This window comes from Manis pentadactyla, chromosome 7 (assembly GCF_030020395.1).
Source record: "Manis pentadactyla isolate mManPen7 chromosome 7, mManPen7.hap1, whole genome shotgun sequence".
Lineage (NCBI taxonomy): Eukaryota > Metazoa > Chordata > Mammalia > Pholidota > Manidae > Manis > Manis pentadactyla.
Genome location: NC_080025.1, coordinates 143,539,942 through 143,557,352, shown reverse-complemented (window position 1 = coordinate 143,557,352; position 17,411 = coordinate 143,539,942). Strand labels below are relative to the sequence as shown.

The following is a 17,411-nucleotide window of genomic DNA, read 5'->3' as shown; positions in this document are numbered from 1 at the left end:
AAAATGCATTGTTCCTGCTATTTGGATGGACCAGAGGGTATTATGCGCAATGAAAAAAGTCAGATAGAGAAAGATGAATACATATGATTTCACTTATATATGGTATCTAAAAAAATAAAACAAATAAACAAACAAAACAGAAATAGACTCATAAATATGGAGAACAAATTGGTGGTTACTAGAATGGAAGAGAGGTGGGGGGAGGGGTGGTGAAATAGGTGAAGAGAATAAAGAGAGACACACTTCAACTTATAAAATGAATTAAGTCACGGGGATAAAAAGTACAGCACAGGGAATATAGTCAATAACATTGTAGTAACTATGGTAACAGTTGGAAACTACATTTATCAATTGTAGTGAGCATTTTGTAATTTATATAATTGTCGAATCACTATATTGTACACCTAAAACAAATATAATACTGTGTATCAGCTATACTTCAATGAAATTTTTAAAAAATAAATGATCAGTGGAAAATTAATTGTGCCAAACACTTCTTCAATAAAAATAAAAGAATGAAAATAAATGAATTAAATTATCACCTCAAACAAAAAAAAGACAGAAAGCACAATAAAGTAAAACCAAAGAAAACACAGTACAGAAATAATAGAGATATAAACAATAATTAATGTAGAAGAGAATAAGAAACATTAGGCATAATTAATGAATCAAAATTCTTGCTTATTGAAAAGAATGGAAAATAGACAAACTACCAATTAACTAATTCATGAAAAAAAAAAGGGGAAAGGGCACAAATAAGGTTTTCAAAATGGTAAGAGGAAATACAATAGAAGAATTTTTTTTGATTTAAGGGACCCCCCCTTTGCAAATAAATTTGAATACCTAGATAAGATGGATAATTTCCTAGGAAACAGATTAGCAAAAATATCTCCATTAGAGAGAGAACATTTAAATAGACCAGTTTACATGGAAGAAATAGAGAAAGCTATTAAGGAGCCACACCAAAAAGTAAGCGCCAGGGCCAGATTGTTTTGCATGAAAATTCTTCCAAGCCTTCAAAGTCCATTTAGTCCCAGAGCATTGAAAATGAAGGGAATTTCCTAATTGCTTTCTCAAAACAAGTAGAACATTGATGCCTAAACCTGATAAAGACTGTGTAAAGAGATAAAACTATAGGCCAATACCTCCATGAATAGCAATACAAAAATACTGAACAAAGTATTAGCAAATAAACCTACACTACCAAATTAAGAAAGTGGTACATCATGTCCAAATGGGATTTAAATCAGAAATGAAAAATTGGATCATTATTAGGAAACCTATTAGTATCATTCACCTTGTTAATAGATTTAAGGAGAAAGAATCATAAGGTTATTCCCATAGATGATTTTTAAAAACCTTTGACAAAATTCAATAGCCATTCATGATAAAAACTCTCAAAAAATAGTAACTGGGGGATGCTTGCTTAATATGATTATACACCACATACACAAATGCACATTATATATTACTGTATAATGTAGTGTATCCAGTATCTCACTTACTTAACTGGGAAACACTGAAGGCATATCCAGGAACAAAGCAAGCATGTCCATCCACCAATATTCAATATTAATAATGGATGTTTTAGCCAATGCAATTGGACAAGATAAGAATAAGTAAAGAAAGAAATTATCAACTAACTGTGGTACATCCATAAGGTGGAATACTACTCAGCAATAAAAAAACAAGCTATTTACATGGCTTGGATGAATCTCCAAATTACTATGCTAAGCTCTTGAGAGAAGGGAACATGCCACATGCCTTGTTCTCTTATTGCATTAATCACAATGTATAGTATTTATCAAGGACCTTCTGTCTGCTTTCTGCCCTGGAAACAAATGGGTAACACTGCTCTTGGGGCATTTCACATGGGCTTCTAATCTCCTCACTGCTTCTTAGAAACAGAACCTTTTCCTTTGCAGCATTAACCTGAATGCAAGGGTAAGAATAATTGAATGCATTTACACAGAGAAGAATGATCACATTAAAGACTTCTTTTCAGATTAAACCTGTATTTACTTTTCTTAGGAGGTATATGTGCCTCTTTGGTTAAATATTTGCTTACAGAAGGTGACAGTACAATAGAATGTTAAATTTGTATCTCTGAATTTTGACTACAAGTCCGATGAAAACAATAGACCCCAAAGTAAGCCTAAATTTGGCAGAGTGAAACCAAATCTGTCTCACTCTGAGTGACTATTTCTGAAGGAATTGTGAACTTCTTTGTGTGGTCCTTCTCTTCTCCTTGAGCCTTTGCTATTAAGTCTACAGTCTAACTTTTATTAAATATACCATCCTAATTCATTTATGTTTGGGGGAAATTGTTGTCCTATTTGGAGAAAATGGCTTGGGGAATGGAGAAGCCAGTTTCCAAGATGGTAGAATAAGGAGAGTTGGCATAAATCACGTATGACTATCATATATGTTGGCAGAACATGGAAATGTACTTTGAGAAACCCTAGAAATTATTAGGTGCAAAGTACCCAGTAGAAAAGCACAGCAGGGGATAAGGACTTCAACTATTGTTACCCATATATTAAAGGGAATTTCTGCACCAGGAAAACCAGAAAGGTCTCAGAAACCTTGGTTATATGGAATTTCTATCAGTCCATAATGAATTAATCCAAGAAGAATGTGGTCCCCGACTGGCAGAAGGGTTGAAAACATGCCTCAAATCTTCCAGGGAAAAGGAGAAAGAGAGATGTCTTGAGGGTAAACCAAGACTCGTCCAAAATCATTTTGAACTTTTACCAAAAAGGAAATTCATCCCTGTGTTCTTAGAAGTAGTAGTGGTATTTTTTTTAAAATCCAGTTTTGCACAAATAGGAGGGAATAGAAAAGTTTTATTATAGTAACAATAAGCAAACAAATTCAACTGGGCTGGGGGAGCAGCATGTGGTTGACTGGCCAAGCAGTGAGCAATCAAGGTGCGGGGTGATGGAGGTAGGGAGGCAACAGCCAGTTTCACAAGAAAACCAGAGAACTGGTTACACTGAGGTTGGTCGAAGAGTTTCTACAGATACCTCAGAATACACCAAACATTGTATTCTTATCTGTTGAATCTCTGTCTTTTGCTCCTTCTGGCATTTCACTTAGTTAAGTAAGATCTGTTTTTCCAGACAATTCTTTCTTCTTCATGGGCAGATGACAAGAAATCATTTGAATGCTTCTGTTAAAATGTAATCAAACAAATTTATGCAAGAAAGACTTTTATAAGCATCTTCACTGACAGTGCCAAGAACTGATCTAACAAACCATACGGGCAAATGATCACTATGGTTCTAAAGGCAGTAAGTGAGTAGAAGCCACAGCGGGGAGAATATCTGCCAGTCTATAAAGAATCTAGAGGAGGAACTTTTACTCGGGATAAATGGAGAAAGTTTGAAGCCTTGCATTTCTCTTCTCTGTGTCTCTGGGGAAAAATCATAACGTAAGGGGCATCGGTATTTTCTGCTTTTTAGTTTCACAAATTGGGAATTAGTCTGTCACCTGTTAAATTAATCAACCATCTACCAATTAGCAACATTGAACTGGAGTCCACTCCCCAGTCCCGAGAGCCTGAGGGGCAGAAACCAGCGCGCTCTGCGTGATTACGTGGGGGCAGAGCCCCCAAGAATATGCGGGAACCTCGGACGGGTTTTCATTAAGTTCACCCTTACGGAAACAGACGCGACAGAACATGGGAAATGATCTTGGTGGAAAGTATATCCAGCGCTCTCAGGATGACGTCCAGGACCCTGGGTTCGCTCTCCACCTGGGCCCTGGCGGCGCGCTGCCGCAGCGCGCAGGCCGTCTCCCTCTCTGCCAGCTCCCCCTCCATCTGCGCCCGCCGCCTCTGCTGCTCCAGCTCGTCCTCCAGGCTGCGGATTCTCTCCTCGTACTCCAGTTTGATCTGCACTTTCTGCCTCTCCAGCTCTGCCCTGTAATGCTCCTGCAGCTCCCGGATCTGCTTCTGGATCTCCTCCTCGGCCCTCTGGAACGGCGGGCTGGTGTAGCAGAGCCCGCGGTTCTCCCGCACCACGCGCTCCACCAGCTGTAGCATCTGCGCCCGCTGCGCCGCCTGCTCGTCGCCCAGGGCCCTGTTGTTGAACAGGCAGTAGTGATCCTGGAACTGGCCCATCAGCTCTCGAATGGTCTGCGGCGCTTCCTTCAAGTAATCATAGAAACTAGAGCCCCCCAACTCATCCTTCCGGGTGAATAAGAGAATCATGTGCCTCCGAGCTCCGCCTCCGAACATCTGCAGAATCTTCTGGGTGGCCTTGTGCTCTTCCGGCGTGTAGCGGCCCAGCGGGACCACGAGGACCAGAGCGTGGGGCCCCGGGGAGGTCAGCAGCACGCAGCGAGCGATCTCCGTGTGCGTGTCAGCATCCGGCACCTCGGTGTCGAACACGCCGGGCGTATCCACCACCACGACCTCCTTCCCGTTCCACGGGCAGCTCCCTTTCTCGCAGGTCCTGGTGATGGATTTTGAGGAGATGCCAGAGCGAAACACTTTCTTTCTGAGGATACTGTTCCCTGTGGAGCTTTTCCCGGCTCCAGTCTTACCCACTAAGACAAGTCTCAGTTGTGAATCTCTGGGGTACTGGTTTCCAAGCCCTGGGACTGAGGAGGCAAAAGCCAGAGCGTTAGGGGGGACCAGCCACTGTTTCCCCGCAGGGCGGCCGTGCGCCCTCCTCCGCGGCCCGGACCTCCCTGGGCTGCCTCTGCACTCACGCGGAGTCCGGCAGTAGGTGGGAGCCACACAAAGACTTTCTGGGTTCCCCTGGGCTTCTTACTCTGACCTTTCATAGCTAAGCAGCCCGGTGGGGAGGAAAGACAATGGGTTCAGAGCGAACTCTGAGCTGCAGCCGGTTCCTCACCATTTGGCTCAGGAAGGGACACGCATCTGACTCTGGGACATCGCAGTAGGGGATCCCCCCCAACCCTCACACGCACGATTTATATTCAAAATGGAACTTTTCTTCCTCCCATTAAGAAGCTAGGTAGGTGGGCTAGACAACCCACCATTTCTACCATCCTGCAAGGTAGAAAAAGGTTGCCCCGAGGAAAGACCCAGCGACCCCTTTGTATTCTGCCCAGAAACCATTCTGTCAGGGACTGTGACCCACAGGAGAACGGAATATCTCATGTTTAAACTTAGTGACCTTAGCTGAGAAATCCAGTGAGTTTTTATATTTTAAATGTGCTGAAGAATTATAGTCAGAAAATATCAACAGTTCTCTGGACTTACTGTTGTTAGAAAACCACAGGCCCAAGGATGGAACCATTCATGTTAATGGCCCTGCCAGCAAACCAAGACAATCCCTGACTTAACTGCCATCTCAGCACAGAACTGTGACCTTTAACCCATCGGCATGGGGTTTTCTGGTCTGCTCTCCGAAACCCACCGATAAAGGACAACCTTGCCTAAAACACTGGGTCCTTCGCTAATAATTCCCTTTTCTGCACTCCCTCTCTGCCTCTAAAAACCTTTCCTTCTCTGCAGTTCAACAGAACATCTCTCTAGAGAGGATGCTGCCTGATTCATGAATTGCTTAATAAAGCCAATTAGATCTTCAAATTTACTCAGTCACATTTTGGGTTTTAACACTATAAAATTCCTTGATACATAATAAAAGAAAAATAAAAAACTCAGCCAGATTAGCATCAGTAGAGTTATATACTTTCTTAGTTCCACTTGGTTAATTAGGCACCTTCTACTTCCTACAGAAACTGGTGGTTGATATCAGAGCAGCATAGCATAGCAACGGAACTGTTTTCAAAGTAACCGTGCCTCAGGTTAAACACCAGATCATTTACCCAGCTCTTGCTGTATTTGTATTCAGTAATTCTTGGAGTTGAAGACAACTGACAGTCACATTTGAGAGCCTGTTTCTCTGAGGAGGCAGACCGACCCTGCCAGTGGACTGATTCTTGCATGAGAAACCCTACGTACAACCATCTGTTTTTTTCTTTGGGATAATGCATTCATTATCACACTTACAACATTATAGACATTGTTATAAATGGCATTTTATTTTTCCGAGCCATCATCATCATTCACCCAGTTCCTCAGACAAAAATCTAGGAATTGCCCTTGATTCCTCTCTTTCCATTACTTCCCATATCCAGCCCATCAGCAAGTCCTCTGGGCTCCATCCACAAACCTGCCTGCTTCTCCATCATCCTGGCCCAAGCCACCATCGCCACTCACGTCTCAGTGGTCTCCCGACTGGTCTCTCTCCTTCCATTTTGTCCCCTTCAGTCTATTCTGAAAGTTGGAGTCATCTTTTAAAAATATCACTCCAACTGAGGAGAGAGATTGCAGAACCCCCACAAATCTGTAGTTGATCCCCACCTCTCACACACTTTACGGGACGCTTTTGCTAAGGCAGGGATTAGCGAAAACATCCCTAAGGCAGCGTTTCCCACATTTGACAGCCAGAATCCTGGAATGAGAGAAGGAAATTTCCAGAAACTCAGAACACTGCTGTTCTGGTGTGTACACATTACAGGAAGTAGGAAAAATGCCTCATCAAGCCTGGGATCAATCAGAATACTTTAATCCCTCTTCCCCTACACTGTTTTGCTACATCCTGAGGAGAAAGTGTAGGGGATTGAGAAATATGGAAGAGTGGAGTAAAGAAAGAGGAAATAAGTGGGGTTGGGAATGGGGTTTGCTGCAGCCTGGCAGGGGGAGCCCGGAGCGCACACTCACCGTGGCTGGTGCTGGGCTCGCTGGGCTTGGAACTCGTCCCCCAGAATTGGGCAGCCATTGTACTGTGAATTCCTGCACACAAAGAAACAAACATGCCACTTTAGGGAACTGGAGAATAACTGGAAATCTCCACCTCATGCAGCCAACAGTTTCTTTTTTTTTGCCATAAATTTGCTACTTTATGTCTCTTCTGCTATTCACCAATACTTCTCAGCTGTCCATTTTCCGATTGGTCTTTTTTCTCTACCTAAACATAAACGCTTAGGCGTTTCCTCAGCACTGGTTTTGGGCATGCCCCCCTCCCCATTCAGTGAGTTACTACTTTGAATGCCATTTATATATAATCTGTAGCCTGGACCTCCCTCAGAGTTCCAGACTTTTAGACCCCATTCAGCTTGTCCACCTGGCAAGTTCATGGGCATCATAACCAGAACTCAGCCCAAATGGAGCCCTTGACCTTCTTGTTCTGTCTCCAGATCACATAAATGAATCTGTCCCCTTTTCAGTAAACGGCACCCCCGTTCAGCCAGCAGCTCATACACAACCTTGTGGTTGTCTACACCTCTTCTTTCCTCACTGGCTCATCAGTCCATTACCAAATCCCGTTGCTTTTACTTACAAAACAAATACAAAATTGTCCTTTTCTCCTTATCTTCATGTTAATCCAACCCAGTCTCATTTGCTTGCAATGGAACAGGCTTCTAACTGATCATCTCATCTTCAGACCTTTTCTACTTTACAATCAGATACTTTTTTAAAACTAAAACTTGATTCCCCCCGCCCTTGTTTCGATTCCCTAATGGCCGCCTATTGCTTTTTCTCAAATAGTTCAAAATCCTTGGAATGGTCCATAGGGCCCTGCATGAGCAATTAATTACGTTCTCAAAAGGCTTTCGCCGTACTGGCCTCCTCAGTGTTCCTACATCCTCCAAGCTGCGGCCAATGTTCAGCACTTCCTGGAGGAGTTCCCTCTCGTTGGAACTCCCACTCCAATCCAATGCGCAGCTCATTCCTGCTCGGCCCCCAGGCCTCAGCTTTCTGTCACTTCTCCAGAAAGGGTTTCTCCAACACCTCTCCCCGCCACGTCCCCCGCCACCAGCACCAGCACCAGCCGACATTACAGCTTTGGGGTGGTCTGCTTGCTGTCTGTGCTCATCATACACAAAGGCGTTTTACATCTTCCCATAAGTGGCCTCTCTAATTTTTTGCTCTCTCCCTTTAAGCTGTAAGCTTTGTGGTGGTAAGAACCATTTGTGTCTTGTATTTCCCTTTATTCCCTGAGGGCAAGAACAATACTTGACAAGGAGTGGTTCTCAATAAATATTTGTTAAATAAGTAAATTTTGATTATAAAAAAACCCTGATTCTTGCCCCCTCTCTAACTGACCTTTATATATCCAGCCTAAATCTGATCTGTGGAAAAGATTATACCCTCCTTATTAATCAGTGCTTAATGTTATAGGGACATGGTTTTACATTAAATGTTTTCTTTCCTTGCTACCTACCAATGTTTGGCAGTGGAGAAAGCCACTTGGAGAACTCCAGTTGGAACAGACTTCAACTAGGACAGTCTGAAAATACTAGTTGTTAAGGGCAGGCTCATCTGATAGGAAGCCATCAAATACAAACTTGAAACACTGTTAGAAAGCCAGACACTTCTTCTGAAAGAAGAGTTATCGCTCTATCCTTTAAGGATAGGGGGTAGGAAACAGCTTCCTGTGAACTGGGAAGAGAGATCACAGAATTTTTAAAAATTAGCTTCAGCCACCAAACTGATGTGGGTGAGTGGTATTAGGAGAGGGGTAGGATGTCAGATAGGAAAACAGAAGGTCTGTGGGTGTTTTCTTAAGGTCCTCCTTCAGGCACATGGGCTCTCTCTTCATTCTGTAATACTGTATGGTTTAGCCCAATTCAGATGGAAAACCAGAGGACGGCACGTCTGTAGGCACCGGCCTAGGTGGCTGAGCTCATCTCTCACTGCCAAAGAACAAGCGTCGGCCAGTCCACAGCTGCTCCTGAACTGCAGAGAGGAAGCTGGGGTGGCATCTCCCTCCTCCTACCTCCTAATGGTCCCCTTCCCCAACGCTGGTGCAGCCCAGTAAGACTGTCCCTGAGCGGGCAGGTTGCCAACAGGCAGCTCTGAACAGCCAGTTCCCTGGTAACAGAGCCTCGGACCAGGACCCGTGTGCGGGCTGAGTGGGAGGCATGCCCAGCTGAGCTGCTTACACACGCCAGAGCTCTTCACCCTCAACTCCATCCCTGAAAACTTCAAGTTTATTTATAAATTCTACAAATGATGAAAGAAATCATTATGTGTGTAAGTATCCTCTGAGCGACCATCCTTGAAAAAGACATTAATTTGTAGGGCTCAGACTTCAAAACATATTACAACCTAAAGCCAGCAAAAACAGGAAACAGGAACCAACAAATAACGTATTCTGAGAGCAAGTTTGCAGGGGCTTTTGATACAGACCCAGAGGAGAAGACTCTTCTCCACCAAACCATGCAACCCCCACAGACACCAGCCTCCCCAGCCAAATATTGCCAGCTCCCCTATTCTCCTACCTGGAAAATCTGGGTCCTGCTCCTTTGTCTAAGTCTGAATCAATGCTAAGCCAAGGTATTGAGAAAGAGGAGGGGAGAGGAAGTGAGGGGAGGAGCTATCCAAACTCGTTCAGACAAGAGGCCTACCACTTAATCATCTCGCTGCTTGAATAGAACTTTCTCAATTATGGAATTGTTTTGCATGGTCCAATGTGGTGACCATTAACAACATGGGCTGTGTGTGATTGTAGAATTGAATTTTTAATCTGATTTCATTTTAATTAACTTTAAGTTAAATAGCCATGTCTTCCTAGTAGCTACCATATTAGACCATGCAAAGATTCTATAGGGAGGGACAAATATGGGTCATGTTGTGAAATTCTGGAAGAAACTGATGAGTCACAACCAGAGAGCGTCCAGCTAATTTGAAAGCTGCATGGACCCTGGACCCACTTCTCAGCACAACAGGCCTTCCAGCCCCATATTCACCCCCTGTGCTTCTGGCCTGAGTCAGGGGGGCAGCTGCCACCGCCACTCCTCCCCAGTGATGTGGGAGAGAGAACGCTGTTATTTTCAGGCCTAATCATCTGCTAGAAGCCAGAGGGACGAGCTGATCTTCATCTCACTTATTAGGATGTGCCCAAGTCACCCTGTGAGATGGTTCTAGAATCATTTGTATTAGTCTAACCACTGACATCTGACCCTATCGACCTCAAAAATGGAGCCAGTGAGAGTACTATAATGGGGGTAGGGGTGGGTCCCAGTTCTCCACAGACAGGGATCCCATTATAAAAGGGGTGTCAATTTGCAGTTATACCCTATAACTGAGACTTCAGAGCTGCATAGGGCTTTAGTAATTATAGAAACTGCTAACAATTTAGGTTAAGGTAAGAGAGCAGACATAAATTTCTCTGAGGACAGCATGTGGTTATTCTCTGTCTATAAGCACAGCAGAACTCCCCTAAAGCAGGGGACAGGGCAGTAGGATAAACCATGCACTAGCAATGAGGATTAAAAACATTCCGGAACAATATACACTAAATAACAAGGATGGCTCAGTCCCTAGGTGAGACAGACAGATGCAGGTTCCTCAGAAGAGGCAGGGTGGGAGTTCATCTCTACGACTTTGACGTGGGTGACTTAGAGAGAAAGGGCGGGTTTATATTTAGTTTCTATAGTTGAAGCCTAGATAGAAGGTTTGTATTTAATTATAGGAGTAAAAGCAGAAACTGACATAAAATATATTAGTTATTATAAGTACTATTAAACTCCCAGGCCGTTACTTAAGTATTCTTTATTTGGGTTACAGGATAACCAAATATAGGAAAATTCTGTTACAGCTTACATTTATGACACACGTTTGGGCTAAATGCTTTCACAGTAAAGCAATGTGTAGAGGGAAATTTCTAGCTTTGAAGGCTTATATTAGAAATGAAAAACAATCTAAAAATAATCATCTGAGATATCAAATTTAAAAACTGGAAAAGGAACAGCAAATCAAATCTAAAGTAAGAAAAATGAAGGCAGTAACACAGAGGAAAAAATCATGAGATGGAGAACAGAAAAACAGTAATGAAAACAAAAGCTGATGCTTTGAAAATAAGCAACAAAATTGACAAGATTCTACCTACATGAATGAAGAAAAAGGGTTAAATTATACAAATAACCAATATCAGGAATGGAAGAAGGGATATCACTACAAATCTAATATACATTAAAGGGAAATAATGGACTGTACTAAAAAACCTAATGGCAATAAATTTAATTATATAGATGAAATAGATAAATTCACTGAAAAGCACAAATTAGCAATACTGAGTCAAGAAGAAATATAAAATCTGAAAAGCCCTCTATCAAATAAAAAATCAAATTTGTAATTTGAAACATTCCCGCAAAGAAAACTTCAGGGCAAAACGAATTCATTGGTGAATTTCATTGCACATTTAAGGAAAAAATTTTATAATATCAATCTAACACAAACTCAGAAAACAGAAGAGAAAGAAACATATTGTAATTCATTGTATGAGACCAAGGCTCTCATGAAACCAAAACCAGGTGCAGACATCACAAGAAAAGAGAACTGCCGACCAATATCCCTGATGAAAATAGACACAAAAGTCCTTTTAAAGAATGTGTTCTTATTTGAAAACAGGTCCCCTGGAGATGTAATTTGTTAAGACAAGGTCATCCTGGAGCAGAGTAGATCCTTAATCTAGTGTGACTGGCATCCTTAGAGGAAGAGGAGAATGCCATGTGACAACAGAGGCAGAGTCCTGAGTGATGGGCCTGCAAGTCAGCGAACACCAAGGATTGCTGCCAATACCGGAAGCTAAGAAAGGAGCTAACAGATTCTCCCCTGGAGCTCAGAGAGAGAGCAGGGCTCTGAGGTCACCTTGATTTCAGACTTCTAGTCCCCAGCACTGTGAGAAAAGAAATCGCTGTTGCTTAAAATCATCCAATTTGTGGTACTTTGTCATAACAGCCATAGGAAACTAATACACAGGCTATAGAATTCTAGTCAGCAATGAAACAGAACAAAAAAAACACATGCCATAGCATGGATGCACCCTTAAAAAAAAGCTAAGTGAAAGAGACCATAAAAGATTACATCTTATAGATTATATTCATATGAAATTTTGGAAAAGGCCAAACTACAGTAATAGAAAGCAGATTACCTGTTGCTTGGGATGAGGGGTTAGAGGAGAGGACTGACTCCAAAAGGCAATGAGGAAAAGTTTTAGGTGATGGAATTGCTCTGTATCGTGATACAACTGTGGAAAATTCCCAAAATCCATCAAACTGTACAGCCAGGTGAATGAAGAACTGTCACTTTTTGCAGATTTATTATACATAGAAGACCCTAAAGATGCTATCAAAAAACTGTTAGGACTAACAAATGAATTCAGAAAAATTACAGGATACAAAATCAATACACAAAAATCAGATGAATTTCTATACACTAATAATGAATCATCAGAAAGAGAAATTAAGAAAACAATCCCATTTACAAATGTGTCAAAAAGAATAAAATACCTTGGAATAAATTTATCCAAGGAAGTGAAAGATCTGTATCCTAAAAACTAAGAGACAATAAAGAAATTGAACACAATACAAATATATGGAAAGATACTCTGTGCTCATGGGTTGGAAGAAACAATATTGTTAAAATGTCCACACTTTCCAAAGCAATCTACAGATTCAATATAATCCCATATCAAAATTTCCAACGACTTTTCACAGAGACAGAACAAATAATCCTAAAATTTGTATGGAACCACAAAAATCCTGAATCACCAATGCAATTTTGAGGAAGAAGATCAAAACTGTAGGCGTCATGCTCTCTGATTTCAAACTCTTCTACAAAGCTACAGTAACCAAAACAGTATGGTACCAGCATGAAAACAGATGCATAGATCAATGGAACAGAATAGAGAGCTAAGGAATAAATGCATGCACATATTGTCAATTAATTTATGACAATAAATGACAATAAAAGAGCCAAGAACATACAATAGGGAAAAGACAGTCTCTTCAATAAATGGTGTTGGGAAAACTGGGTATCGACATGCAAATGAATGAAGCTGGACCACTATCTGATACCACACACAAAAATTAACTCAAAATACATTAAATATTTTAATGTAAAACCAAAAACCAAAAAACTCCTAGAAGAAAACATAGGCAGTAAGCTCTATGACATAGGTCTTGGAGATGATTTTTTTAATCTGACATCAAAAGCAAAAGCAACAAAAACCAAAAATAAACAAGTGGGACTACATCAAACTAAAGAGCTTCTGTACAGCAAAGGACACTGTCAACAAAATAAAAAGGCAGCCTACTGAATGGGAAAAAATATTTGCAAATCATATATCTGATAAGGGACTAATATCTAAATATATAAAGAACTCACACAACTAAACAGTAAAAAAAAAATCTTATTTAAAAATGGTCAGAAGACATGAAAATCTTCCAAAAATGACATGCAGATGGCCAGCAGGTAGATGAAAAGAAGTTCAACATTATTAATCAACATGGAAATGCAAGTTAAAACTACAATGAGATATCACCTCACCCATTAGAATGGTTAGTATGAACAAGACATGAAATAACAAGCATTGGCAAGGATGTAGGGGAAAGGGAACCATTGTGCACTGCTGGGGGGAGTGTGAACTGGTGCAGCCACTATGGAAAACAGTACAGAGGATCCTCAAAAAAGTAAAGATGGAAATACCATATGATCCAGTAATTCCACCTCTGGGTATTTATCTAAAGAAAATTAAAATACTCATTCAAAAAGATATCCTCACCCCCATGTTCATTTCAGCATTATTTACAGTAGCCAAGATATAGAAACAACCTAAGTCTCCACTGATGGATAATGGATAATGAAGTTGTGATACACACATACACAAAGGACTACTATTCACCTATTAAAACAAAAACAAAATCTCGTCATTTGTGACAACATGGATGGACCTCAAAGGCATTATTCTAAGTGAATCAAGTCAGACAAAGAAAGACAAGCACCATATGATCTGTCTTATAAGTGGAATCTAAAATAAAAAACCAAGCTCATCAATACAGACAAGGGACTGGTGGTGGCCAGAAGTGGAGGTGGAAGAAATGGGTGAAGTAGGTCAAAAGGTAAAAATAAAACAAATATACATTGCAACATTTATGCACATATATAAGTTAATGGGAAATATCAAGACTTGTTGGAAATATTTTTTGATTGATTATTGAATTACTCTAAAAATGAATAAATCTTATTTTATTTAGATTAAAATCCAGTAATGCTGAAGAGGTACAACTGAATGTAACTAGGATAATCAGTTGTGGGAGATTGATTGTAAAACTGGCCACAGGTTGTCACAGTACCCGTGTCCATGTCCTTTTACAATCTGAATTTGTACCTCTTCCCATGAAGAGAGGGAGTCTATTTCTTCACATTTTGAAGTTCGTGCAGTTTGGTTTTTGACAACTTCTGCTTTTTTGTGCATTTCCTCTTTCTGCTATTTTGGCGCCCTTTGTTCAGCCCACATACTTCTTATGCATGTAGGATATTTACCTGTACCATTTCACTAGAAATTACGTGGTGAAGAGACCAGAGGATGATTTGCACAGTCCCCAGAAGTCTGTGGTCTGCAGCAGGTGTTAGCCTATTTCTCAGAATCTTGTTGGAAGGACAAGAATGCATGCCGTAGATTTACCTACGCACAGCAACGCTCCTCCGTGTCTCCACCACCACCATCACCTTCTGTCTTATCTGTCACATATAGTTGTGGTCACTTTCCAGGATGTGCACGTTAAGATGCAAGGCCTGTATGTCCTACTCTGCACAGAATGTTCACATGGCCTCAGCCCTGCAGAGGAGGCCTAATTAAGTGGTCACAGCTCTGTCTTGTGCTGAGTAAAGAGGACAGTGCAGTTAGGGGGGGAAGGCTGTCCTGCCTGTGCCTGCCTTTTAGAGTCCTAACAATGGAGCTTTAAAAGCCTACACTGCTTATAGAAAACTTCACAGGTCAATTTTTTTACGAAGTATTGCTTATTTTGCAGTAACTCGAAATTTGTATTCGAGTGTCTCTCTTTCCAAGTTGTGCATGGCCACAGATGATTCTGTGTAAATGCAAATATGTAAAAGTAGTTTGCACCTTTCTCTTACTATATTTTATTTCTATTTAACAAAACATTTCAGAGTCAAGATCGCAAACTGGCCATTCACTCACCATTCTGGAGCATGGATTAGCACAAACTGTAGACCACAGACTTCCTCTCTTTCTGAAAACCCTAATGAAACCATGAAGTCAGAGAGAAGTTGGGAGCATGGGATCCAGTGACAAGAGGTCTCAACAAGTTTCTGGAAGACAGGGAGAAGAAGGATGCACTGGGGCAGCCAACATGATTTCAGAGATGCTACAGCTGAGGTGGCCACAGAGTTTTGACTGGAGCTCCTTGGGGAGATTTGGCCTCATAAATTTCAGCCACAGTGGAAAGAGCTGCAGGGCTGGAAGTAGGGCATTAGTTGAAGATGCCAGGATGAAAAACGATCGATTCCCTGATTCCTTCCCATGCCCCTAATTCAGAACATGTTCTCTTCTGTTTTGTTTGGTTAGTTTTTGTTCCTGTTTCGCAAGTGTGTAATGAGAGGGTTCTCTAACTGAGAACATCTCCAGAGTAAAACCTCTGCCTTCTGGCATTTAGGGTTCCCTCTGTATGACAGTCTGTCCTGCTCTGTCACCTCAGGTGACCCCACAGTCACAACCCTCCCCAGTGACCTGGAACTTCCAGGAAGCTTTTCTAATTATTTATTCTCATCTATGAAAAGGCAATCATAGCGTTGTTGTTGGAGACAACATTATGAGAGAGAAAAGAGAGGAAGATAAACAGAACAACAGCAGAAAAACACACAACCCTAAAGAGATGGATCGGCACAAACTGTAGAGAACCAATAACTCAGGAAACAAAACCATAAACAGGACAAAAACTAACCAAACAAATACAAATAAACTTCTCTCTCAGGAATCTAGATGATTAAATCTCCCACTGAATTCAACTAAAAATATTGCAAGTATTATGAATATTTTCTTAAAAGCATAAGTGAGCAGGCAAGAAAAGAAGTTGTCTCAGACATGGAGCTAAGTGAAGGCGGAAACCTGGCTGCTAAGTGGAGTGCAGCAGCGGGCAGTCACTCTGAGGATATTTGGCCAACTCCGCAGAAATTATTCTTTGCTTCTTAAAGCCACAGACATGAAAATGAATCAGAAGTGAGGGCTGACTCCAGGGGGCAGTCTAATAGGGAACTTTTACCGTGAACCCCAAAGGGCTAGTAGCTACTTCCTCCACAAAGGCTGATGTAGAAGTCAGTGGCTTCTAATTAGTGAGCTGGATGATAGATTTGAAAAAAAAAGTCAGAATGCAATTTAAAGGTGCTTATAGAGAGAAAGCAGAAGAGACTAGGGTAGAGAACATCTCTAAAGCAATGATTGTTGAATTCTTTTCTGACCTGATGAAACTCATCGATCCATATATTTAAAAAATCCTGACGAGCATAATTAGGAAAGAATTCACCCCTTAACATGTAAGAGTGAAACTATAGGACATCAAAGCAGAGAATATCTTGAAAGTAGCCAGAAAGAATAGATAGATGACCTTGAAGAAGAGATGGTTGGAATGTGCTGATTCCTTAATGGTGATAAAGGAAACCAAAAGGCGGCAGAAGCAGATTTTTCAATGTGCTGACAGAAAATAACAATCAACCTAAAATTTTATACTCAGGGAAAATAGCTGTCAAAAATAAGAGCAAAAAAAGTAACCACACTTCTGATGACAGAGACTGAGAGGTCTTGCCACTGGCACGGCCTCATTTGAGCCTCACCAAAGCCTCATTAATTTCTAAAGAAGGGATCTGAGGCAAGAGGAAAGGAATCCCAGAGAGTCCGTCGGAAATGGGAAAGAAAAAGAGACACATCTGAACAAACGTAAACTGTGTAATATAATAGCAGTGCTTTCTAGGGTTTAAAAAAATTAAATTAAATTAAAACACACAAAATAAATAGATAGGGTGGAGGGTGGAAATGGAATTGAAATATTCTAAAGTAATTTGTTGCAGAAGAAGATTATAGATTGATTTTAGACTTTGGTAAGTGTCTTGTCTGAGGGTTTCAGCCCTGGGCAAGTTCACTGTGGATTCAGTGAGACCAAGAAATGACAATGGCACGTTCTTGGGGTGAAAGGGTTTATAGCCAGCTTTATTCTCCCTGCAATAGGTCAAGCACTAGAATCACATCTGCATCAGTCTGCAGGTCCTTAATCCTCCTTCGTTTCTGCCTCTGCCCAGAGCAAGAGCTCTTTGGACAGTGACTCAGTCAGTAATAGCTTAATTCCTATGGGTGTGGGAGCAGTAGCCTAGCAGGAGGCCAGTTACATCGCCAAGTAGTTTAGGGTCAGGTGGGGATCTTGGTCAGAGGAACTTCCATTTTCCCCACAGTGAGTTTAGAATATTTATGGTAATCACTGAGTGGCCACTAAAAAATTAGGCCAAGTGTATATAATTTCCAAAGTAATAGAGAAAAAATAGAATGTGAAAAAAATACCCAGGTAATCAAAATTAAACAACAAAGAAGAAGGAAAAACATATGGAACAGGTTGGACATGTAGAAAACAAAAAA

The 17,411-nt window shown here is 41.2% G+C and overlaps 1 protein-coding gene across 3 annotated transcripts in view; it reads right to left on the bottom strand.

Moving 5' to 3' along the window:
• Positions 1-1,627: 1,627 nt before the first annotated feature.
• The window catches only part of LOC118919539 (GTPase IMAP family member 4), a 97,638-nt gene continuing 81,854 nt past the window's right edge, over positions 1,628-17,411 (bottom strand). Inside the window, exons 1-4 of one of the 3 annotated variants that reach the window (XM_036899655.2) lie at positions 9,265-9,321; positions 8,205-8,422; positions 6,701-6,772; positions 1,628-4,605 (exon numbers count right to left, since the gene is read on the bottom strand). In XM_036899655.2, coding sequence (XP_036755550.1) covers positions 3,659-4,605; positions 6,701-6,758 — 1,005 coding nt within the window. In that variant the 5' untranslated portion in view covers positions 6,759-6,772; positions 8,205-8,422; positions 9,265-9,321 and the 3' untranslated portion in view covers positions 1,628-3,658. Of the gene's footprint in view, positions 4,606-6,700; positions 6,773-8,204; positions 8,423-9,264; positions 9,326-17,411 lie in introns of those variants that run through there. The other 2 variants (XM_036899654.2, XM_057504913.1) reach the window with 2 other exon arrangements.